This window comes from Eumetopias jubatus, unplaced genomic scaffold (assembly GCF_037043125.1).
Source record: "Eumetopias jubatus isolate StellerSeaLion01/CBP00866 unplaced genomic scaffold, mEumJub1_p1.0 scaffold_10, whole genome shotgun sequence".
NCBI lineage: Eukaryota > Metazoa > Chordata > Mammalia > Carnivora > Otariidae > Eumetopias > Eumetopias jubatus.
This window is the reverse complement of record NW_028274816.1, coordinates 58,527,017-58,552,239: the sequence shown is the minus strand read 5'-3', so window position 1 is coordinate 58,552,239 and position 25,223 is coordinate 58,527,017. Positions and strand designations below refer to the sequence as shown.

Here is a 25,223-nt window from a genome sequence, read left to right as displayed (position 1 = left end):
GAGGATGTGTGGTTAGACGTTCACTCAGGGCCTTGAGGGAGGGTCACAGTGGGAGACTGAGGCAGGCATGGCTTTCATGGGGCTGGCAGCAGTGCTGGGAGCCCAGGGGTCTTGGAGGGAAGGTGAGGAAGTCAGCGGGGGTTTCCTGGGGGTCAGGGGACCCCAATGAGTGGAGATGACCCACCCGGGCCAGGGTTCATGACAGCGGACCCCACCCACCAAAGACCACAAGGCACCAGGAAACAAAAGGCCTGAACTTTATTAATTCTCTGCCAATACTGCCCCCCCACCCCCCAGCCCTGGTGAGACGCCTGCCCTGGTCAGAGGTCACCAGGCCTCAGGGCCGGGAGGGCCAAAGCGCCTCAGAAGCTGCTCCTGGTCTTCTAGGTCCTTCCGCACCTTCTTGCGCATGTAGAAGATGGGGCAGTCCCGGCTGGGGGCAGGGTGGGGGGTCAGGGTCAGGGCTGGGGCGCTGCCCGGCCCGGTGATGGGGCCGGGGCCGTTCCCAGGACTTTGGCCCCCGCCTGCTGCCCACCCAACCCCCCCTCCAGGGGCAGACTGTTTGCTCAGCGGGCATGGGGGGAGCTGTTAACAGCGGGTACCCGCGGAGGCGCTGGGCTCCACCAGCCGTATATCACCTGTCACCTGGCGTGGGAACCAGCCCCGCCCACCTGTTCCCTGGGGAAAGCCTGGCCCGGCCTGGGGGAGGGGGCCAGGGCCGAGGTGCGCGTGCGTGCGTGCGTGTGTACATGTGTGCATGTGTGTGCAAGAGCAGGAGAGAGAGAACCGCGGTCATTTCCTGGGCAGGTGCTGGCCCCCGGAGCGAGCCCTCCCCGCAGCAAGGCTGGGACACCTAGAAAGTCAGCCAGTGCGCCCCCCAGGGCCTTCAGGTCAGGGCTCTGGTGCCCAGGCCCGGGAGCTGGGAGGGTGGGTGGCAGGCGGGCCCCCGCGTACCTGGTGCAGATGACATCCTCGTGCAGGCTGCCCTGACAGCGCTGGCACTGGGTCCAGAGGCGTGAGAAGCGCTCCTCCAGGGCGTTCAGGTGGGACACCTGGGGGCAAGAGGGCTGAAGGTAGCCCCGGCCGCCGCCCCCCCCCCATCACCCTCCCTCCCCTTGCCGCCCCGCCCCTCACCTCCTTCTGATACAGCTCGGACTCCCGAGGCCGGCAGAACTTGCACACGGCTCCTGGCAGAGGGGGCGGGGCGGCACAGGGGAGCTGGGGCCCGGCCAGGGCCCGGGCTGCCCTATCCCTGCTCCTTCCCCACCCGCTGCCCATCCCGGCTTCTGAAAGTCCCCGGAGACAAGAGAACAAGGGAGCAAGTGTGTGGGAGAAAACTCCCCGGGGAACTCCCGGGGCGGGGGGCCCAGGACCCTCGAGGGGGTGCCTGGAAATGGGAGCCCCCACCCAGGGGCCAGGGCCCATCCAGGTGGCACTGCCAGCTCGTAGGGCGGGGGCCGGGAACCTCAGCGATGGAGGAGCCCGGTGGAGGGTGGGGGGTGGGGGCCCAGGGCCAGGGCCTGGCGCTCACCCTGGTGACCGAGGACCGTGCGGCAGCCGATGCAGCAGCTGTGGCGTTTGGCAAAGGCCAGAAGGCCGCCCACCTTGCCCGTGAGCACAGTCTTGCAGCGCGTGTGGTCACCCCCTGCAGGTGAGAGCAGGCAGTGGGCCTGGGGCTCTCTGTGCCCCCGCCCCCCCCGTGCCCCCCATCCCGCTCCAGGCGTTTCCCCCGGAGTACTCAGCAGCACAGCCTCGGCGCGGCCCTCGCCCAGGATGGGCTCGAAGATGCGCAGGAGCGGCTTGGCAAGCTGCTGCTCCAAGTAGTACTGCGTGTCGATGGGCAGGCTGTGCTCCAGCACAAACAGGGGGTCCTGCAAACACAGCGGCCGGGAGGGGTCACACCCAGGGGTCAGGGGGCCCGGGGCTGTGGTCAACAGCAGGCTGCGTGGCGAAGGGCACTGGGAGCCGCTGGGGTGGGGCTCCCAGTCGTGACCTGTGGGCAGCGGTGTGGGGCAGTCACCGGGCACAGGTGCTGCCCTGCGGGGTGTAGCATCAATGGCGGGCCTGGGTCTGGGATGGTGTCAGAGACCATGAGGGGTCCCTGGCCATGAGCTGTGATCCATGGGTGGCAGTCCTCAGGGTTACCAAGCAAAGGTCAGAGGTCACTGCTGGGGGGTGTGAAGGTGGACAGTAGCGGGGGGGGTGGTGAGGCGGGTGAAGGCTAGAAGCCAAGATATGAGGGGGCGGGACCGGAACTGGCGACTGAGGAAGGGGTCATGGGGGTCAGAGGTCACTGGCCCATCAGGGTGGAATGGGGGAGGACATGAATCCTAGAGAATTATGGGTTGGAGAGCAAGGACCAAGGAGAGAGAGAGACACAGAAACAGAGACGGTTAGAGCCACTGTGCACGGTGAGGCTGGGTCCTCTGTAGGGGGAGTGAAGGAGGGGTCAGAATAATGGGGGGGGCCTCCAGAGGGCACAGGAGGCCTGGGAGAAAGGCATCATGAGCCAACTCCCAGGGGTGTGATAGGGGCGGTTCTCAGGGCCCTGTGGGGCCCACAGAGGGAAACACCCCCCCCAACCCGCCAGGCTTGGAAAGCAGAAGTGAGAGCTGAGGGGAGCTGGCAGCCCAGGTGGGCCTGACCTCGGACTTCATGTAGGCAGCCACGCCCTTAGCAGCGCCGATGATCACGTAGGGGACACGGTCGCCCAAGCTGGGCGCACTCCCGGGGTCCCGCTTCCTCATCCTGCGGGGAGACCGGGGCGGCCGGGCGGGTGAGGGCAGGTGGGACGGCGGGGGCGGGCGGGGGGCATAGGAAGCGGCGCCCAGCTGGCAGGAGAGGGGCTATTTCTGGGCGGCCCTGCACCCCCCACCGTGCCGGGCGGACCTCTCGGCCAGTTCCACATGGGCCTGTTTGCCGGCGTAGTCAGCGGCCGCGCGGGTCAGCTCCTTGGTGATGACCAGCTGGGAGATGTCAATGCGGTTACACAGCAAGTCGGAGATGACGTCCTGCGCGTGGGCCACAGCACCTGCGGGATCTCTGCAGGGACCAGGGTTGCGGGGGGGGGGGGGGAATGTGTGTGTGTCACCAGTGGCTGCCGCGGGCCGGGCTGGTACCTCCACCACCCCTGAGCCTGGGGGGCCAGGATGTGCTCTGGGGGCTGAGGCCCAAGGCGGGGAGGGACGGGGCCAGGCCACAGGCTGCAAGGAGGCAGAGGCGGGGCCTAGACCCACAGCTGTCCAACCCCACACTCTTTCCACCGTTCCCCCACTGAGGACAAGCTGGGCCTGACACCTGTGTCCCCAGGGGAGGAGGAGGCTGGGGGCCTGGACCCCTGGGTCTGAGGGAGAGGGGCTGGGGGTAGGGTCGGGTAGGGTCCCACCCACCTGTCAATGAGCAGGCGGCGCAGGGAGGCAGTGACGAGGTTGGCCACAAGGGGGCAGTTGTCCCGGCGCACGGCCTCCAGGCCCTTGCAGTCCATGCGGTCATGAGCATCCGGCCGGGAGGAGAAGAGGAGGCCAGCATAACGCTTCTTGCTGATGAGCAGGTAGGGAAAGTAGACCTGGAGGGGGACCCATGGCTGAGACCCTCGAGACTTCCAGAGGCCTGAGACTTCCCTCAGAAACAGGACACACAGGGCTGGTCTGTGCAATGTGGGATTGGGACACTGGGGGGCCTGGACCCTAAGACCCCAGCGCCTGAGCCCAGGGACACCCTCAGCATTCCAGGGGCCTCAGATGTGAAATAGAGAGACTGGGATAAACCTAGAGATAGGTCCTAAAGCACAAGATCCAGACATGGGGGTGTAGCCTGGAGAGCCCCAAATCTGGGTCTGGAACAGACCTGAGGCAGACAGGGGTACAAGGAGCTGAGACTTAGGCCCAGGAGTGAGCCCTGAGGTAGGGGCTTCTCAGAATTGGGAAGCTCCAAATTTGTGAGCAGGTATACCCAAGACCTGACCCCAAGTTTGAACCTTGGGAATAACCTGCAGTATGAGTCCCCAGACCCTAGCCTGATTCCTGCTGGGCGCCAAGAAGCACTGGCCAATGGTACCCCAATCCAGGATTTGCCCCATCACGGTCCCCAGTGCCCAAGGCAGCCCCCACACCCAAAACCAGAGATGCTCTAAGACTGACAAGGTTTTCAAAGATAGACACTGTCCTGTATAGCAAAGCTCAAGGCTTTAGAGGTTTTCAAACTCAGGAGAACTCAGGCAGCCAAATACCTCAAAACCGGGGCATGTGAACATAAGGAATGGGATATCCAGAGTCCCCAGGTCAGGGCACCCCAAAACGGAGAGAGCCTGAGCTACACTGGGGTTCTCCAGATGCTGACATACCAGGGGAACCTCTCGTGAATGCATTCTTAAACTTCGCAGGCACCAAGAATCAGAGATCCTCTGAAACCTGCAAGGCCCGCACCTGCCCACTCCAAGCCCCGAGGGAGGCTCCCACTTACCTTTTCAAACTCAAGCCGGATAGGCGGGGGAAAGTGGCCTGACACCCAGTCCGCGGCCTCCCGCCCCAGAGCCATCGCCTCGGCCACAGAGGAGACACCAAATCGGCACATGACGGAGTCAGTGTCACCATACACCACCTGGGGAGGGGTGTGTGTGACGGGGAGGCAGGGGGAGAAGGGGGCCAAGCTCCTGCACTCCCCCGACCAGCCCCAGGCCCATCCCTGGACAGCAGGTGGGGTGGCCTCTGACCTTGGCGTGGGCACCATAGCCGTTCTCCACCGTGTACTTGGACTCCACCAGCTGCTTTGTTTTCTCAATCATCTGGCGCCCGAACCCAGTGACGCTCTGTCAGGGAGAGAACCAGGCAGTGAGGGCCCAGGAGCCATCTACAGTGAACACGGGCTCAGGGTGCCACCCGTGACCTCCTGGGGGTTTGGGTGAGTGACTCCGCCCCTCTGGGCCTTGATTTCCGAATCTACAAAATGGGGCTACTAAGCTGCTCCTTAGGTCTGTTGGAAAGAACTGGCTCCCTGGCCCAGAGCTCTGGGTACAGAAGAGGAATGACTGCAAAAAAAGGCATGTTGGCAAGGCCAAGGCCAGAAGAGGCCATCAGCACCCCGTTTCCCTCCACAGAGGTGCCGTGACATGTGGCGATCCTGCAGGCAGCTCTCCGTGGTGCAGGACCACCAGCACTCCCGGCCCCCTCCCTGAAAGCCAGCGGTGCCACCCCCACATCCTTGGGCAACTGGAAATGACCCTACACACTGTTAAATGCCCCCCAGGGTCGAGAGTTGTGCTAGCCTCATGGAGAAACTTTCCAACAGTCTTACTTTACAGGAAACTGAAGCTGGGGCAGTGGGGGGCCAGGGGGCACACACCAAGGAGAAATGGGTGTGACTCTTCTGTTTTGGTTTGTTTGGACACAGTCAGAAGATCTCTGTCTTTTAACTAGAGGCAGCTCTATCTATTTAGGTGACTTACATTTAGTGTAATTATTGATCATATCTGGGCTTAAATCTACCACTTTACTATCTGCCTTCTGTTTGTTTCACCTGTTCTGTGTCCCTTCTTCTTTCCTTCATCTTTTCCTGGAATGATTCTGTGGTTTTTGTTTTGGTTTTTTATTCCGTCTCCCTGCCCCTATAAGCCTGAGAGACGGCACTAAGAAAGGAGGCTAAGAAACAGACATGACAGAGGGACAGAGGGAAGGGTGGAGAAGGAAAAGACAGACAAAATGAGGAAGCAGTAGCCCTGATGAGGGAGCTCCAGGGGAAGAAAAGCCAAACCCGCCTGGTCTGGCCTCTGCTCAGGGGCTGGAGTCTGACAGCCAAACACCCACCTCTTTCCACCAAGGAGGCTGGGGACGCCCCGAGGAACTATGAAAGGCCAATGACAGCAGTTTCGGTGGGATGCACTACGGGATGAACCTTGCCCAAAGAGAGACCTGGCTTTTAGAGGGAACCTCTAAGCCCTTGGAACGTCCTAAGAGAGTGTCTTTGTTCACCTAGGACCTTAGACTATACTAACAACATGACTCACACTGAGGCCTTGGGCCACGGTATCAGCCTGACCTCTGTCTGCAAGGGCCGGAGACCAAGTAACAAAGGTCAGTCACACAGATGCTCTGTGCCTACGTGATTGACCCCAATAAAAACCCGGGACACAGAGGCTCCAGTGAGCTTCCCTAGTGGGAAGCACTCTGTGCACGTTGTCACACATCGATGCCGGGAGGAATGAGCACTGTCTGCATGACTCCACTGGGAGAGACAATTAGAAGCTCCGTGCCTTTGCCCTTGGCTGATTTTAATCTCTATCCTTTAACTGTATTAGGTCATAATCACGAGTGTGATGGCTTTTCTGAGTTCCTCCAGTCCTTCTAGTGGATCACTGGATGGGAGGGTGATCTTGGGGGCCCTGGGACTGAAGGTGGGTGGGTGTGTACACAGGCCTCTCCCACCAAAAAGCCCAGTCACCGGCAATTCTTCCAAGTCTTCCACCCAGAGCCACCTGAGGACCGACATAGTGCCAGATACAGAGGGAGCTTCCCATGGCTGGGAGCAACCAAGTTTGGAATGTGCCGAGACCCAAACCCCAGGGAAAAGGGCTGGACAGGAAGACCTTTCTAAGGCCATGAGCCAAGGTGCTGATCCCAGCTTGGCAGAACCTCAGACCCAGATAGAGCTGCCTCTGGGAAAGAGGCCTGAGACACTCCTACGGGGCAGGGAGGGAGGCGGCGGGCTCTCAGAGCAGAGCACTGACCAAGCACCTTCCAAGCACCTTCACACCCGGGGCGGGGAGAAGCACCTTCACACCAGCTCCTTCAGCGCTGGAGCACACACAGCAAATCAAGTGTCAGAGCCCAGCTGTGTTACTGCTTGGCCCCGAGCACTGGCCCAGCCCCCACGAGCAGAGACACAGCCCTGTTCTCCCATCAGGCGGGAGGGAACCGGCCCTCTGCATCCCCACCCCGACCAGGGGAACAGGTGGGTGGGGTCTGCCAGATCGACTATGACAAACGGAATGAATGAGCAATGAACAAAGCCTCTGCTCTCCCCACCACTCCCCCACCCCGCCCCGCGTCATCTGCCTGCCGAGCCCTCAGCACCAACTGCCTTCCAAACGCATTTACTGCTGTCACCATCTGTGTACCCACGAGGCTGCACGCTGCAGGAGGGCAGAAGCCCTCATCCGTTTTGCCACCTGCTGGACCCACAGAGGATGTTCAGCAAGTTGGGGCAACATGACCTCTACCACACGGAGACCTGGTTCTCCTAGGGAGGGGCCTGTCTGCTCCCCCTTGCCTACTGTGGAAACCGAGCACTCACCTGAGAGATCTCCAGGCAAGGCAGCTTGCCCACCTGGGCACCAGTGAAGCCATAGACAGAGTTGGCGCTCACTTTCAGTGCCAGCTGCCGCCCGTCCAAGACCTGCCGACGCAGGGGGTCTGTCTCCTTGGCCAGCTCAGCCTTGGCCCTGGAAGGACAGGAAGCCAAGGCCACTGACACAGTGCCCCAGATCTCAGGGAGAGATGAGAGGCCAGGGCTGGGCACCGGTTAGGGTGCCTTTCTAGAAATGGGTGCTGTGTACTGGTGTGCAGGCTGTGCACTGCACAGAGGCGCCCAGCAGAGGGGGCAAATGGGAGCAGTCTGGAGGGGCGTCTTGTTCTAAGTCACACACGGCTGCAGTCAAGTGTGGCCTAGCAATCCTGGGTGACCCACAAGGGACAGGGACTGACGAGGAGCCTCAGCAAGTTTGAGCAGGGGTGGGTGTGATGCTCAAGAACCCACCTCTTCCGGGCGCTGAGCAGGTTCTCCAGGATCTGGGGCAGCAGCCCTTTCCGCACTGAAGTCTTCACAAACTCATCCCCTGTGGGTGTCTTGATGAACTGATCCTCAGTCAGGCTGGGTCGGAGGATGTGGGGGAGGGGGGAGGATGTGAACCTGGCTTCCCCATCTCTTCCTCCTCCAGACCCTTCAGGCTCTCCCCACCTCTTGAGTCTCCCCTCCACTCCCCTCCCCACTATTTCTCGGCCCCCGGCCCTGCCCTGACTAGAGCCGGCCCCCAGGCAGTCCTGGGGTACACAGGATGAAGAAGGGGCCATACCCTAGTTTCTGGGCAGCCCCGGGCCGCAGAAGCGTGGTGTAGCACAGATTGTGGGCCATCATGATGGACGGGTACAGAGAGGAGAAGTCCAGGGTGGTGATGGGCACATCGTAGTACCTGGGAGGGTGTGGCGGGATCAGGCCCGGGAATCCCAAGCCACCCCCCCACCCCCTAGCCACGGGCCTCACCCTTTGAGGGGCTCGATGACTGTGGCTCCCGTGTAGTCCTCGCCGCCCTCCGTCTTTACCACGGGCATCAGCAGTCCCTCGCGCATGGCCTGTGAGGGCAGAAGTCGGTAAGTGGAGGCAGGAATGGGCAGGGCAGACCGGAAGAGGGAGGAGGAGGAGCAGGGAAGGGCATCCAGGTGTCATGGCCCAGGAGCCACAACGAGTGACCAGAGGCCAGGAGTGGGACTTGCTGGGGGTGTTGTCACCGGGCCCACCCTCGGCTCCGCCCACTGACCTGCCGCAGCAGCTGGGACACGACCTTGACCTGCTGGCCCCGGCTGAGCAGGTAGCCGAGGGGCACGCCAGTGACACGCGCCATCTCCATGGCGTTCACCAGCACCATGAGCCGCTCCAGCAGCCGCAGGGGCAGGAAGGCGTCCTTGAGGCAGTACACAGCCAGCCGGCGGCGCGTCTGGTCATTCCCATTCTGGGGACACGCACGGACGGCATCAGGGTCAGGGAGAGGGCGAGGGTCTGGGTGCGGAGCAGGCAGGGGGGAGCTGAGGAAGTTGACAGGGTCTGAGCGAGGAGGGCGCCATCTGAAGGGCGAGTGTGGCCTAGAGGGGGCGGGCAGGAGAGCGGAATAAAGGTCGCAGCGCCAGAGGTCAAGTGAGTGGGCAGGAATGGGGAGTCACACCTGCAGGGTGAGGTCACAAATCAAAAGCAAGAGGTCAAGGTGAAAGCCGGGAGAAGAGCTGGGAGGCTGAAGCCCCCGGTCAGGAAGGCGGGAGAGGCTGAGGCCAGAGCAGGTGGAAGGAGGGGTCAGAGGTCACAGGCCGGCAGCCAGGCACCTGCAGGTCGGTGATGATGCTGTGCTGCACGTCCTCCTTCTGCTCGCCCAGGAAGTGGAAGCTCACGGCGTTGAGCGTGTAGGAGCGGAGCTTGTACTCCCGCAGCAGCACCTGAGGCAGGGGGCGCAGGGTGGGCCCGGGGCCCCGGCAGCAGCCCTGCGACGTGGGCCCCCGCCCGGCCCGACCCGGCCCGCATACCTGCAGCATGTCCATCTGCACGCGGCCCACCATGCTGACCACCTTGCTGTCCCGCCGGCCCGTCTGCTTGGACTGGAAGGACGAATCCCGGATGTTGGAGCGGAGGCCAGACACGCGGCCCAGGAAGGGGAATGTATGTACCTGAAGGCAAAGCCCGCGGGCAGGGCGGAGCTGTGGTGGGGAGCGGCCAGATCTGGGGACCTGCCCCCGGCCCAGGGCCACGCCAGAGGAATGGAGACCGGAAGGGCCAACGACGCCACCCGGGATGCCGCGCTCTTCCTGCAGGGAACCCAGGGCTGGGTGGCCGGAAGCAGGGGCAGTTCTGATGCAGAAGAACCCTCTGGGGCCGGGGAGGCGTGGACTGGAGGCGAGAGACAGGAGGCCGGAACGGGGAGAGTCAGAGGCCTGATGGCCACGGGGCTGAGAGGCTAAGGATGGTGCCCAGTGGCTGGGGAGCCGCCCTCAGATGGGCAGCTGGAGGAGGAGCGGAGCTGGGGACGAGGCTGAGCTCAGTGCGGGGGGTGTGTGCGTGGGCTGGGGGACCTGGGGGAGAGCTGGGTGGGAGCACAGCAGGGGGGCAGCACGGAGAGCTAGGCCTGAGGTCAGGAGAGAGTGGTACCGGGAGGGAAGGCGGGAGGGCCCGGGGAGAGGCGAGGCCTGAGCCGGTGGACTAGCAGGTAAGGGGGCAGAGGGGAGAGGAGCAGTACCCCGTGTATAAACGCCGGACGGACAGGGATGGACTGCTTCCTGGCGCCATTGGGGGCCGTAAACGTGATTTTTTTTTTTTTTTATAGCATTCGATTTGATTTAAGTCGGTTCCATGCCCACGACCCTGAGATCAAGAGCCGCACACTCTAGTGACTGAGCCAGCCGGGCATCCCAAACGTGATTTTTATTTTTCATTACAAAACAGGCCAAACATAAGGAAAAGGAAGGAATGATATAATATAACCCCCGTTGTGAGCTAAACTGTCTCCTCGCCGCACCCCCCAAAGATGTTGATGAAGGCCTAACTTGCCAACGCCTCAGAGTGTCACCTCATTCAGAAATAGGGTCTTTACAGGTGATCGAGCTAAGGCGAGGCCACCAGCGTGGGCCCTGATCCCCTACAACCGCGTCCTTAGAAAAAGCGGGGAAAAAAAGAAAAAGGGGAGATTTGAGCAGAGACACACGTAGCGGGAAGGCAAGCTGAAGAATTAGGGGGATGGCCTTCCACACCCCAGGAATGTCTGAGACAACCAGAAGCTAGGAGAGGCCTCAGAAGGAACCAGCTCTGTGAGGCTCTGATCGTGGGCTTGAGATGACACAAGTCTGCAGTCCTGGGTTCTGGCAGCCCTAGCAAACGAATGCACCCCACACAGTCACCCCCAGATTCAACACGCCTCAAGGCATTGCCACACGCTTCGAGGAACACCCTCCCCTTTTCCTTATTTTTTTTACTAACGTATTTTAAAGTCTAGAAGATAAGACGCTATACCTGGGCACGCTCAGTCTGCCCCTCAAACACACAAGCCTTTCCTTAACCATAAATGCCCGCCTTGCCTCTGCAAAGACCACGATAACCTTCTGGACTTGGAGCAGGGCAGGGATGGGGCCAGGGCTGTTTTCAGCGATGTCCCTGGAGCCACTGGGGGGCGGTGGGCTGCAGGTACACAGCAAGACAGACCACCGCAGGGGACAGAGCCACAAGGGAGAAGGCAGCGAGGAGGAGCAGGGTGGCCGCCCACCCCTTGAGCCCCCAGTGGGGCTTTTGAAGGCAAGCCTTCCCCGCCTGCCTGCCCTACCTTGAGAGTCTGGGCCCGGGAGATGAGGTATGGAAGGTCAAAGTTCTGAATGTTGTAGCCGGTGATCACGTCAGGGTCCATGGTGCGAATGAAGGTTGACCATGCCTGGGGGCAGGAGCACACCAGGTCACCCCGGTTTGTCATCCTGATTGTCCCCCTGGCATGGGTCCTCCCCACTCCTGGAACATTCCAGAAGCCCCCCAGAGCAACCCTAGAGCCCTTCTGCCCACTGGAGAAAGACTGAGCAGGTGCTTCTGAAAATAACACAGAACCCAGAGGGGAAATGTTCACCCCTGCAAAGCAAAGGGATCCGAACCCGTGGACTGGGTGTCTCAGCGTCCAGAGGCCTTGAGCCTGGGATGCGGAGGCTGGGTGGGGAGTTCTGAGGAAACGAGGGGAAATGAAGCAAGGGCCACCTGGAGCAGTTCCTCCTCCCGCTCGTAGCTCTGCACTTTGGCACCCAGGATAGGGGCGCAGGGCCGTAGGGTGAGCGCCAGGCGCAGGAAGGGCTCCGGCTCACCCCAGCGCAGGCCCAGTGAGCAGATCTGGATCACAGGGTCCCGCTCGGGTTCAGGGAAGATGCCTGCGCAGGGAAGAAGATGGGGGATGGACGCAGGGGACGAGACTCCTCCTTTTCCTTCATGACACATCAGGGTGGCTGCACCTCCAAATCTCCCCAGCCTGTCTACTCTTCTCCACCCCCACTGCCTGCAGACCCTGCACAACCCACCCTCGTTCCCCTATGCCATCATCTTCTGGCCCTCTCCCTGTCCCTCACAGACTGGGATGGCCCCGCCCCAGGGCCTTTGTGCTTGCTATTTTCTGCAGAGGGTGTGTGTGTGTCTGTGTGTCTGTGTGTGTGTGTCTGCTCATCCCTCTTCACAAGGCTTGCCTCATCACCCGAGGCCTTCCCTGCCCACCTGTCTGAGCTGCCCTGTCACTGTCCACCACCATCCGCCTTCGATGGGGAATCTTATGATGACCTATCCATTTGCATGTTCACTCCCTTCTTCCCAAGAGTGAGCTCAAGAAGTATGGGGGCTCCTGGGGCAAGACCGGCATGTCACCAATATCTAAAGGGAGGGCAGGAGGAGCTCCTGGTCCCGGAGACAGACCTTTGCGGCCAGCACACTCGATGTCAAAGCTGAGCACGCGGAGGGGTGCGATTCGCTGCCATTGCCCTTCTGGCGGGTGACTGACTATGTCAGACCACAGCACGTCCACCTCCAGCTGACACAGCGTGGCCTGTAGGGATGGGGACTGTCAGTGGCTGCAGGGTCCCGGCTCTGTGCTCCCCCCCTTCGCCCCTGGGGAGCCCCATACCTTCCCCTCCAGCCTCAGCACGTATCTCTCTGCTGGGAGTTCCAACCAGTTGCAGCCGACGATGTCTGTGTCCACCATGAACCTGGAGGGAGACGAGGACCAGTAGGTGGAAGCTGGCTGGGGGCGGTGGGGATGGAGGCTGAAGAGAGGCAGGGGCTGTACCGGATCTCAAAGTCGACGTTGGCCTCATAGGGCGCGAAGCTGGGGGTGCCCAGGCCTGCCACACGGATGCCCTGCTCCAGGAGGCGGCGGGCGGGGGCCATGAGGCGTGGCAGCGCCAGGGTGATGCGCAGAAACGGGGAGGGGCCGTGCCCATGGTACCCGAACATGCCTGTGGACAGATGAGGCTGGCACCGGCCCAGACGGACCCGTACCCGCTTGGCCCCCGGGGCGGCACTCACTCTCCCGGGAGCACAGCTCCACAGACAGCACCGCCGGCCCCGCGAGCTCTTTCCCTCCGCGCTGGTCCCTGCTGATGGCAGCATTCAGCTCCCGCTGCAGGTCACCCAGGTGCTCAGGCCCAAAACCTGGTATGGGAGAGCTGGTCAGAAGCACGGGGGGGGGGGGGGGCCTCCAGAGGGGCGGGGGCGGGAGTGGGTCTCAAGGGTCAGGGCCACTCACCAGGGGGTGCTGGGGTATAGAAGTAGGGCGCAAAGCCGTGGATGTGGCAGCAGACCGACACGCCCTCGTCGGTGACTCCAAAGGCACGGAGCACGGGCACGGAGCCGGGGGATGGTGGGGGTGCTCCAGGCAGGGGCTGTGCTGGGCCTGGGGGTGTGACGGGATAAGGCAGGAGTGACCCCTTCAGACTCCTTAAAGCCTTGCTCCCCAGGCTCCTCCTGGGCTGGGAACACAGCCCCCTAATTCCTGCAGTTTGGGGTGCATCTGCCTGCTGTTCACTCCACCTTGACCGCCTCCCCACTGGCCTCCGTTTCCATCTTTGTCCCCCTACAGTCTGTTTGCCACTGTAGAGCTAGCAGGAGGCCCCTGCCTTTTTTTGCAAAAAAATATTTTCTTTTAGAAAATAACACCGACTTTGTGTGTACGGTGTTATGAGCTTTAACACACATACAGATTCGTGTGACCACCACCAAAATCGGGGTGCAAGACAGGTCTGTCACTCTAAACAGCTCCTGAGAGACGTGCTTTTGTCACCACACCCCCTCCCACCACAAGCCCGGGCACTGGTGGTCCGTCTGCTCTTGGTCATTTACTTCTGTCTTTTTGAGACTGTCCATAGAACAATGGACACTACACGGCCTGCTGGCTCCTGTCAGAGGAACCCTAGGGGAAGTATCAAGGCAGGGAACTGCCTGGTCCTATGAAAAGAGTAGATTTAACTCTTGTATCTCAATAAAGCTGGGGGTGGTGGTGGTGGGAAGGGTAGGCTGAACTCTAAGAAACTTCCAGGCTGTTTCCCAGAGGGGCTGCAACCCAAAGCGTTCCCACCGGGAGGGCACGAGCAAGCGTTCCAGTTGCTCTGCATCCTCATCAGCACTGGTGTCCTCGGTGTGCGTGCACGTGTTAGCTCTTCTGATAGGAGTGTGTTGTGTCTCACCGTGGCTGCCATGTGCATCGTCCTGACAGCCAGTGACACGGAGCGTCACCTCCAGGGCTGATTTGCCACTGCGCATCCTCGAGTGAACTGTTCAAGTGTTCTGCCCCCTCCCAGACTGGACTGTTTAGATCTGAACGTTCTTTACATATTCGCAGTACTGGTTTTGCGTCAGATATGTGGACTGTGAATGTTTCCTCCCTGCCTGGAGCTTGTCTCTTCACTCTCTTAGAGGGGAGCCTTCTAACCTGCGAGTTGGCCTGGGTCTCTCCAGCGCCAAAGGCTTTCCAGCCCGCACAGAATGGAGCCCCCAGGTCCTTGCCTGGGCAGACAGGGTCGCACGTGCTGCCCCTACCCCCGTCTTCGCCCCCTGCTCCCACCGCCCTGGGCTCCTGGCTGTTCCTTGAACATTCCAGACCTCTCCCTCCTCAGGACCCTCTGTCCGGAATCCCTCTTCCAGACCGCCCCATGGCTCCTTGGTGCCTCCTCAGAGAGGTCTCCTCAGACCTCCGACATGCGCAGTCTGGCACCTCTGCCCTACTTTAGGTCCTTCCATAACCCTTATCGCCACCTGAGGTTCCATTTCCTTTTTTATTTTGCCTATCCTTCCAGAAGGTGAGCCTCGAAGAGCAGGGACCTGGTCTGACTGAAACAGGGCCCGGCTCAATGCAGATGCTGTGCTCCTGACACTGGATGGACAGATGGACGGATGGACATCAAACCACACGCGTGTCCCCTCAGCAAGGAGCCAGCTCTTACCTTCAGGCCTCAATTGGGAGACACTCCCCACCTCCAAAAAGCCCTGTGGGACACCGTGCCCCCTTCCCCTCTTCCTGCCCCTCTGGGCACCCACAGCCCTGGCCACCTGCATGGGCACTGTGTCCATCTCCTCCCTCAAAGCCCAGGGCCCTTCCTCCCACCCACCAGGCCTCTGTCCACCACGCTCACCCACGTAATGGTCGATCTCCAACTGCTGGAAGATGAGGGGCTCCGTCTGGGGGTCCAGGGGGGGCGGGGTGGGCCGCAGCCAGCGGGCATCTGTGGCCGTTGGGGAGAACTGCCCTGGGTTGGGGGGAGGGGAGACAAGCAGGCTACATGGGAGTCGTGGTCCGCCCAGCCCAGCCCATGACCTCTCAGGTGGCATCTGATGTGTGAAAGGAAAGTCAGGTGGACGTGGTGCTCTGGATCCGGCAGGTAACTCAGGAGAGATTAGGGGGTCAAGGTCAGAATGGGAGCTGCAGGCAACAAAGGTGGCATACTGGCACAGGGTCAAAGGTCAGCACTCTGTGGGGGCTCAGTGTGGGCCAGAGGTCAGAGGTTACAGGTGAGCTCCATGGCTGACGTGGTTCCCAGGCACGACGGGTGTGGGGGTGCAGGGGGTTCCCGCTCCAGGCCTCACCATCTGCTGCTCCGTCCAGGCCCGGCTGCAGCAACTCCTCCTCCTGTTCCTGCAGCCTGTGTTCTGCCTCCATCTCCTCCATCAGCGCTAGCTCCTCCTCGAACTGGGATGGCTGACATGGCTCATCCTCATCCCAGAGGCCCCCACGGGCGCGCTTCGGGGGCACCCCAGACCCCGGGCCTGGCCGCCGCTTGCCATCCATCCCGCTGGGCTAGTCAGGGCTGGGGGAGGGTTCCTGTCTTCTTCCTGGCCCCCCATGCACCCACCATGACCGTGAGCCTTTTAATTCCCAGGAGTCGCAAGACTCTACCCGCAGGCTCACGGGATGCTGGCACAGTTGCCATGCCGAATAATCATTAGTTACTATAATTACAGCCCACTTCCCGCCTCAGTTTAACCCTTTCCTCACACGCTCAAACCTTCCACATCCCTTTACCTGGCTGCTTGCCCTCCACCCAGCACAGACTTGGTCCTTAGCACATCCCTTTCTTTCCCATAAACCTCTGTCTCCGATGTCGTCGCCCACCCGTCTCCCCACCTGCCCAGGCCTGAAACACAAATCTGATCTGGTCCCTTCCCAGCCCAAAACACTTCAGAGGCTTCCCATCTCCCTTCAAAACAAAACAAAAAAAGAAGCCCTTTCTCTTTTGAAATCATTTCACATTTGCAGCACTGCATACCCTTCACCCAGATTCCCCGAGTATCAATTTGTTGCCACACTGGTTTCATCAGTCCCCTGTATGTAATATGCACACGTCATTATGTTACTTATTTTCCCAAGCCATTTGAGTTAGTTGCCTGTCAGATAGATAACATGCCCCTTGACCTCTGCATACTTTAGCATGTATTGCTGAAGAGCAAGGACATTCTCTCTCTCTTCCTTTTTTTTTAAGTACGTTCCACACCCAACATGGGGCTTGAACTCACGACCCTGAGATCAAGAGTCTCTACCAACTGAGCCAGCCAGGCACCCCAAGGACATGCTCTCTTTTTAAAGATTTTATTTATTTATTTGAGAGAAAGAAAGAGAGAGCGAGCGCGCACGAGCAGGGGGAGAGGCAGAGGAGAGGGACAAGCAGACTCCCCGCTGAGTGGGGAACCCAATGCAGGGCTTGATCCCAGGACCGCAAGATCATGACCTGAGCTGAAGGTAGACGCTTAACTGACTGAGCCACCCAGGCACCCCCTACTAAGGACATTCTTTTAAACAAGCACAGTGTGATGATCAAATCCAGGACATTTAACAACGACTCAATAACAACATAAACAAAGAGTCCATTTTCCAAAAAATGCCTTTTATAGTACTCTCCCCCATCCAGGATCCAAGGTAGCAAACACAAAAAACCAAACGGAGACTGCAATTTACACATTTATATGTTTTGTTGTTGTTCTATTTTTATAAACTTGACTATTTAAGTTTATTTAAGTAATCTCTATGCCTAACGTGGGGCTCGAACTCACGACCCTGAGATCAAGAGTTGCATGCTCTTCTGACTAAGCCTGTCAGGTGCCCCTGTTTATGTTTTCTTAATTGCAACATAAAAAAAATTATCTTGCGGTATGTTTTGACAAGATATATTGCCATGAAAGTACATAACCTCTGGTAAGTTTGACAAAAGACTGTATTTAAATTAAGCCCATTCAGGTTGGTAACTTCACTCTGGTTCAGTAAGAGAATATACTAAGAAAATACATACTCAACTGTTTAAGGGTAAATAGCCATGATACATGCAAGCTATTTTGAAAAAAAGTTTTTAGGTGGTGTATGTGTAGAGAGGAGAAAAACAAAAGCCTGAGCACGTGCAAATCATAAAACAAAAAGAGCATGCCTTCTGAAATGTACGCCCTTATTAACTGTGAAGATCACTTGGAATTGTGATCTGTAACCCAGTGGGAGTTTCAAACCTGCTCTGTGTTCTGTGATACCTTGGAGGGGGGAATTAGTACCACCACGATGCACGGCACTTAGGAAATGAAAGAAGTACCTGTTTAAAAAAAAAAAAAAAAGCAGAGGGAGAAATGTTAAAACACGTAATCTGGGTAAAGGGTATACAGGTGTTCTTCGAGTTATTATTCTTTTGATCTTCCCATAGTTTAAAATTATTTTAAAAAGAGAAAGAAGTTTTTAAAAAGTACATGGCTCCCAGCATCCAGGCCTAGAGAGAGATTTATAGGAACCTACAGCAGACTCCAGACCCAGGTGGGAGGGAGGGTGGGGAGGGGACAGGTCAGCTGCCCTGGGTTCCAGTGAATACCTCTGGATCCCATAACTGCCCCCACCCAACCCCGTATCCAGTCACCCCTTCATCCTTCTCGCAACCAACCTCTTGCCTTGCGGCTGCCACAAGAAACACAACCCAAGACTACATTTCCCAGGGTGCACTGCTAGGGATGATCACATTGTTATCTCATGGAAAGAACCACTGCGAGGTGTACAACTTCCGGGACAGCCTTCAAAGGAAGCTTGCCTCTATAGCCTCTTCCCTCTTCTTGATGGCTGGAACATGGATATAGTGGTGGTGACCAACCTTGACCACCGGGACGTGGACAACACTGCAGGGAATGCAGGGCTACAAGACGGAGGGAACCCAGGCCCCTCGACAACCTTCTGAGGCAGAGCTGCCTACCTGAGGGCAGTTGTATGGAGAAATACACTTGTCTTGCCTGGGCCACTGTGCTGTAGGGTCTCTGTTACGGCAGCTTAGCCTAGACCTTAACAAATACAGCACAGAAAAATTCTGAACTGACTGGGGATGTGTTGTTGCAAATGTTTGGGTTGGTAGCCACTGGAATACTCCTCAGCGTTAGAGAGTAGGCAGCTACTGACACACAGGATGGACGAATCTTGAAAACATGCTGCACGGAAACAGCCAGACGCACAGTACATATCGAAGGAACGGGGAATGATTGCTCAGGGGCATGGGGTTTCCTTTTTGGGGGGATGAAAATGTTCTGGAAGTAGACAGAGATAGTGGATGCATAACACTGTGAACATACTAAATGGTTAACCTCAGGCGCCTAGGGGCGCCTGGGTGGCTCAGTCATTAAGCGTCTGCCTTCGCTCAGGTTGTGATCCCGGGGTCCTGGGAGTCCTGGGATCAAGCCCCGCGTCGGGCTCCCTGTTTGGTGGGAAGGCTGCTTCTCCCTCTCCCACTCTCCCTGCTTGTGTCCCCTCTCTCGCTCTTGCTGTCTTTCAAATGAATAAAATATTAAAAAAAAAAAAAAAACCCAAACCTCAGGCGCATGGGTGGCTCAGTCAGTTAAGTTTGCCTTCGGGTGGCGGGGGGGTGGGGGCTGGTGCCTGGGTGGCTCAGTTAAGGGTCTGCCTTCGGCCCACGTCATGACCTCAGGGTCCCTGCTATGCAGGCGGGAAGATGCTTCTCCCTCTCCCACTCCCCCTGCTTGTGTTCCCTCTCTCGCTGTCGCTCTGTCAAAAAATAAAATAAAATCGTAAAAAAAAAAAGTCTGCCTTCAGCTCAGATCATGATCCCAGGGTCCTGGGATTGAGCCCTGCGTCGGGCTCCTTGCTCAGCGGGGGAGTCTGCTTCTCCCTCTCCCTCCGCCCCCACCCCCATTCATGCTCTTTCTCTCAAATAAATAAATAAAATCTTTAACTTACCTACAACTGTCCACTTGAGAACCTGTGCATTTCACTGTATGTAAATTCCACCTCAATGAAAACATGAAAGCTGGAAGGCCACAGTTCTGCATCTAGGGGTTTATGCTACAGATAGACTATCACATATGAACATCTGCATTTATGAGGTTATTTCCGGCAGCATTGTTTGCGATCACAAAAGACTGGAAACCACCTAAATGTCCTCCCCTGGGGGACTGTTTAAATAAATTAATTAACTCTGTTCCATGGAATATTATGCAGCTGTATAAAGGAATGAGGAAGCGCTCTATGTACTGATGTGGAGGGCTCTCAAAGACCCAGTTAGAGAAAGCGAGGTGTAGAATGGTGTACTTACTTACATTGTTATCTTCTTGTATTAAAAAAAAAGTCTAAAAAAATGTTTGCCCTGATTCTTTCATTAGGAAACAATCAAACCAAAGTAAGGACTGGGCTGCAAAACTACCTGCTGGGAATCTTTGAAAATGTCAATGTCTTGAAAGGGGGTGGGGGGGAAGGGGCAGGAAACTTAATTTTTTATTTTTTTAAGATTTTATTTATTTTTGGGGGGGGACAGAGGGAGAGGGAGAAGCAGACTCCCCACTGAGCAGGGAGCCCAACAGGGGGCTCGATCCCAGGACCCCAAGATCACGACCCGAGTCAAAGGCAGATGCTTAACCAACTGAACCACCCAGGCGCCCCAAAGCATGTCTGTTGTCAATGCCTAATTCTGGAAAAATCGGTAATAAACTGGTGACACTGGTTTCCCAGGGCGGGGGGGAAAGGGGGACCGAACGGGGCAGTTTTACTGAGATAGAATTCACATACCATATGACCCATGCGTTTCAGGTGTATAGTTCAATGGCTTTTAGTATATTCAGAGCTCGTGTGACCATCACCATGGCCAATCTTAGAACCTTTTCATCACCCCAAAATGAAATCCCACACCCCTTGGCCATCACCCCCACCCCAGACCATCCCCACCCCACTTCTCCCAGTCCAAAGCAACCACTAATCTACTTTGTCTGTTGCTATGGATTTGCCCATTCTGGGCATTTTCTAGATGTGGAATCTTAGAATACGTGTCCGTCGGTGTCTGGCTTCTTCCACTTAGGATAATGTGTTCAAGGTCTACCCGTGACGCAGCACGGGTCAGTGCTTCGTTCCTTTTCATGCCTGAGTACTTCCTCACCGTGTGGTCGTATCACGTTGTGTTTATCCTTTCGTCTGTCAGTGAACATCGGGGCTGTTTGCACCTTTTGCCTATTACGAGTAGTGCTGCTCTGACCATGCATACAAGAGTTTTGTAGAAGGAGGAAGACTTGGAACAGACTCTCCTCTTGTGACTTCTGAATGCGCACTGTGTCTACAGGTGGCTTATCTCACAGGAAGGAAAAAGCCTGGAGATCTACGCTCCAGCCTCGCAAGCAGCCAGAGAGACACACAGAGTTCTGACCTGCAGCCAGAGAAACACACAAGAGTTCTGACCTGCAGGTAGGGACCTGGCGGGTGTGGTGGGAGGGACAGTCAGGCAAGGTAGCATGAGAAGGAAAGAGGCCCCTGTGTGTCCTCTCAGCTGCCCAGGCACAGGACAGCAGCTGGGGAAACACGGTGATCTCTCCCTTTCTGGACCCTCCACTGGCAAAGAGACAAGAACGCCAGGTGCACACCCCTCTCCCCCCGCCCCTGGCTAAGATGCTGGTTTCTGGGACGCTCCCTCCCTCGGTGTTCTCATCCCATCTCCCAATCCCACCGCTTTTACTGCCACCTCTATGCTCACCAGGCTTCCCCTCCTGATTCTGGCCCAGACTGCTCCCCAGGGCCCCAGCCTGACAGAGGCAGCTGCTCACCATAAGGATGTCTGCTTAGGCATCCCGCACTCCAAAGCCAAGCCCCTCATCTCCCTGCAAACCGGCTCCTTGCACCCCCCCAGTCTCCCCCAGTTCAGCAAAAGGCAGCTCCCATCAGGTCACCAACCTTGGAGTCACCCCAGCTTCTCTCTTCCCCTCAGACCACATGCTTGATCCACCCGCAAATCCCATAGGCTCTTACGAGACCTGAGTCTCACCACCTCCCAGCGCCTGCACAGTTCCCAGCCTGGTCCCTCCGGCTCTCTAAGATTGTCTGCAGCTTTCTTTTGCGCATTGCTTTTGGTCTATCTCCCCCTGCTGGAAGACGAGCCACGAGCCCAGAGCGGGCAGGGATCTGGTCGGTTTTGTCACCAGACCGTTCCAGAGTCTGCCACAGAGCCTGGTACACAGTAGGTACTGAAGAACCATCTGTTGAATGAATGAAGGGCCTCCCCCCAGGGTATCACTCATTCCACCCTGCCCCCATCAGTGTATTCTTCACACAGTAGCCAGAGGGATCCTGTACGAATAGGTCAGATGATCCCATCCCTCCTCCACTCAGAACCTGCCCCTGGGTCCCATCTCATGCAGAGCTGAAGCAATGTCCACAGGGTGGCCCCCCAGGACCCTGTGCAATCACCCCCTTCCTTTTTAGACACTATCTCCTGCCCTCTCCCTCTTGTTCATTTGGCTCCAGCCACCTGTTTCCTCTCTGTTCCTTAAGCATTCCAGGCTTGGTCCTACCTCAGGACCTTTGCACAGACTGTTCCCTCTGCCCTACCAAATACTCTTCCCCAGATGTTCCCATGGCCTCCTCCCTCTCCTCCTTCAGGTTTTCGCTCAAATGTCACCTTCTCAGTGAGGCCTGTTTATTTTTTTTTTTTAAGACTTTTAAGCAATCTCTACACCCAACGTGGGGTTCAAATTCACAACCCTGAGATCGAGTTGCACGCTCCACCGACTGAGCCAGTCAGGTGCCCCCAGTGAATCCTGTTTAAAAGGACAATCTCCACTGCCCCAAGCTGATACTCTCCAACCCCTTTCTCTGCTGCCTTTTTCCAGATGGCACTTATCGCTGTGGGATGCACTGTATCAGTTCTTAGTGTTCTCAAAGCGTGGTCCGGGACCTGCAGCTTGAGCTTCAGGTAGAAACTTGTTGGAATGCTCAGGGTCAGACCCCACAGAATCAAACCCTCTGGGGGTGCGGTCTCGTAATCTGGGGTAACAAGCCCTGCAGGGATTCCAAGGCCACTTGATTCTGAGAACCACTGCTTATTTATCTTGTTCACTGTCCGTCCCACAATGTGAATGAAAAACTCTGTGTGACCAAGATTTTGTCTTGTTTCCTATGTCTCATGCACCCTGAAGAGGGCTGGGGCAGAGGATGTGCTCAATATATTAACATCTACCTAATGAAGAATGAAGGAACTCACAGAATCTTCACAAAAACTGCCAAGATAAGCAGAAGTTACCCTCCAACACAATGACTAGAACCAAGGCCCAGAGAGGTGAAGCTACCTGCCCAAGGTGGCAAAGCTAGCTTGGAGGGTTCAAAGAGAGGCAGGCTCATTCCAGAGCCCCACTGTTAACGAGCATCGCAGACTGCCGGCCTCCACGGGTGAACTGCTCTCTGTCCAGCGGGGGACACAGACTGGAGATGGATTCCTCTGCTTGCTCAGCCCTTGTATCCTGGCTCACACACAAAAGTAACTATTCACTCTTGCCCTCCAGGAAACTACACACTTTCCATGCTTTGGCCTTGTCCCTCCTGTGGGCCTCCCTGACTCCCGCTACCCTTGTGGCAGGCCAGAGACCATCTGGGCCTGTGTCTGACTCCCTCACCAGACAGAACCCCTTCAGGACAGGGCAGGGCCTGCTGCTTCTCTGGGTCCTCGACGTTGCCCAGCACAGGGCCTGGCTTTGGGAAGTGTTTGCCGGATGAGATCGCCCCTTTTTCCAGCCACTTAACTGCTCCGCATCCACAGAGACTCAGCTCCAGTTCAACTCTTCCAGGACACTTGGCAGCCCCTGGGGGCACCCACTGCACCCGGAACTGCTTCAGAATGTGAGCTCCTCAAAAATAGGGGTCAGGGTCTCGCTCAAGTTGGGGTCCCAGCATCACTCAGCACAGTGCCTGCAACACAGGCCACTTCGAGTTGTGTCAGTTTAGACTCCTCTCGAGTATCACCAACTCTACAAGTCTTCCCTGAGCCCCTGCCGCTTCTCTCGCCTCCCTGAGACTAGTGCTGCCTCGTATTGGTTCAGAGCACTCTGGATTGAGATCTCCTGTCCTCCCCCCAACCAAACTGAATTATCATCGGCTTCCCAGTGCCCAGCAAAGGGCCTGCCATAAGAGCAGCTGACTGAAAGAAGGACTGAAGAGAAGAAAGAGCATTGCAGGAGAAGGGAACAGCGTTGCAAAGGCCGTCAGTGAGTAAGGAACCTCTCTGGTGGACGGGAGGCTTGGGTGATGACATACAGCAAGGAGGGGGAGAGACAGGTAACCACAGGTTCCTGGCACGGGTGGGGCTATGAAGCTGAGAAATTGACATCACTCTGCCCACTCACTGCCACCTCAGAGTGGCACCCCAAACCCATCCCGCCTCAGCCTTCTCCATCCAACCTGTTGCTCAACCACATATCCCAGCCATCTGAGCTCTTCTTCCTTTCACCCTGCTGGCTCAAACCCCAAAGACAACCTGAGACTGATAGCACTGCAGTCTGAACCACCTACTATCCCCTCTTGCCTCCTAACTGGCCTTCCTCTTTCCACTCTTGTTCCCACTACAATTCCATCTTCACTCTGCAGCCTGTGAATTTTTCAAAACGCAGGGCGGGTCCTGTTGCTCTGATGCTCAAAACCTTTCATGGCCCCCTGGGGAAGCTAGAATAAAAGCCAAACCCCACGCCAACCTCTATAAGGATCGGGTTCGCAACCTGTCTTCCAACGTCACCTGTTTTCTTGGCTCCAGCTACGAACACACCAAACTTCTTCCTGCCTCAGGGCCTTTGCACTTGATGATCTCTCTATTCAGGCCTTTCTTTACATGGCCGACTTCTCTGTCAAACGTCACTTCCCCAGAGGGGCGGTTTTTGATCACTCCAGCTAAAAAGGCTGGCTACCCTGTTTTATCTCACTTCGGATAATATATCAAACCCCGAAAGTACTGCTTTACCATTATTACTTATCACTTGTCTAGTCTCTGTCTTCTCCCCAAGCAAGGGCTTTCTCTGACTTGTTCGGGCTGTAGCCTTTGTTTCTAGAACAGTGCCTGGCACAGGGTACTCAATGTTTAGTGAATAAAGGATGACACCTTGCCCCCATGTGCACCAATTCGGTCCTCCAACGCGTCCGGGATCCCGTCGCCCCAAAGACCCCCCAGGGTGCATCCCCCAGCTCGCCCCGGGGGCCAGGCGCCCAGCACAAGCGCCCCCCGCACGTCGAGGGCCCCCCCAGACCCAGTCATCTTCCCGCGCGACCCGGCGCACGCTCCCACGACCACCGGCCTTTGCCCGTGTACCGCGCGCCCCAGAGCCAAAGGGATCCCTCCCGTCTCCTCGCCCCTCGCCCCCCTTCCTCAGGCCTCCATGCCCAGCTCCTCCATCCTCCTTCCCTGTCAGGCCGAATCCCTGCAGTCGCCCTACTCCCCTTACTCACCCGCTTCAAACAGCGTTTCCCGCCACAGCCTACGCCGCCTTGACCCCTGACTCCGGCGCGCGCAGGCTCAGAGCCACCGGGCGCGGAGCTGGGCCACGCCCCTCACGCCCAAGTAGGGCGAGACCACGCCCCACAGGGGCTCGGGGCCGCGCCTCTCCGTTCGACTGGGGATAGGCCACGCCCCATCTTTCCAACTTGGGAGGTGGCCTCTTTCCATTTTCTATAAATTCTCGCCAAACCCCTTCCCGTCTTGACTGAGTGCAACTCCTCCCAAACCACGCCCCCTCCTTACGGTACCTTCGCGGATTTCTGCTATCTGCGCGCGCAGCTGGGCGGCCCGCCGCCTATCTTTCTGGCCCCGCCTCCCCGCCCGCCGGCGCCGCGCGCGACTCCTCTGCTTGACCACGTGCTGTCTGCGGGAGGCTACGTCCGGAGGACTTCCTGGGCGCTGTCCCGCTGGCCACCCGACGTCTGCCCTTCCCGCGGAGGGGAGGTCTGGTCAGCCTCCTGTCTCAGGGCCTCAGTTTCCCCAAACGTGAACTAGACTCCGCGCAGGGCGGCCATACCTGGGGGCGCCAGGCAGACTGCTTGCAATGGGACGATGGCTTGTTAACTAGTCACTTCCGTCACCATCCCCACCCCCCCAACCCGCTCTAAAAAACATACCTTTCAGTACCCAGCCCATCCCTCCAAGCAACACCCCCTTCAACCTTAGCCAGGGCTGTGAATCCAGCTCACTGCGGTGACTGCTCAGGGC

The 25,223-nt window shown here is 57.8% G+C and overlaps 1 protein-coding gene across 1 annotated transcript; it reads right to left on the bottom strand.

Annotated features, from left to right (window-relative positions):
* Positions 1-239: 239 nt before the first annotated feature.
* POLD1 (DNA polymerase delta 1, catalytic subunit) lies at positions 240-24,560 on the bottom strand. Its single transcript, XM_028091469.2, has 27 exons — positions 24,467-24,560; positions 15,343-15,588; positions 14,892-15,005; positions 13,010-13,156; positions 12,790-12,915; positions 12,551-12,719; positions 12,389-12,470; positions 12,181-12,310; positions 11,482-11,648; positions 11,066-11,170; positions 9,282-9,422; positions 9,084-9,194; positions 8,528-8,719; positions 8,254-8,342; positions 8,066-8,182; positions 7,750-7,863; positions 7,288-7,435; positions 4,712-4,807; positions 4,462-4,599; positions 3,390-3,565; positions 2,890-3,042; positions 2,646-2,748; positions 1,739-1,871; positions 1,532-1,645; positions 1,135-1,187; positions 955-1,052; positions 240-433 (listed from the first exon to the last, which is right to left on the bottom strand). Exons 2-27 carry the CDS (start codon positions 15,542-15,544, stop codon positions 328-330), a joined length of 3,324 nt encoding a protein of 1,107 aa, XP_027947270.1. The 5' UTR covers positions 15,545-15,588; positions 24,467-24,560; the 3' UTR covers positions 240-327.
* Positions 24,561-25,223: the final 663 nt, after the last annotated feature.

Coding starts and splice junctions, on each gene's coding strand:
- POLD1 (XM_028091469.2), bottom strand. CDS start 15,544: ATGGATGGCAAGCGGCGGCCAGGCCCGGGGTCTGGGGTGCCCCCGAAG. Junction 11,649..12,180: donor CGAGTGTGCTGGCCGCAAAG/GTCTGTCTCCGG, acceptor TTCCCTGCGCAG/GCATCTTCCCTGAACCCGAG. Junction 7,436..7,749: donor CTGCTCAGCGCCCGGAAGAG/GTGGGTTCTTGA, acceptor CTGTCCTTCCAG/GGCCAAGGCTGAGCTGGCCA.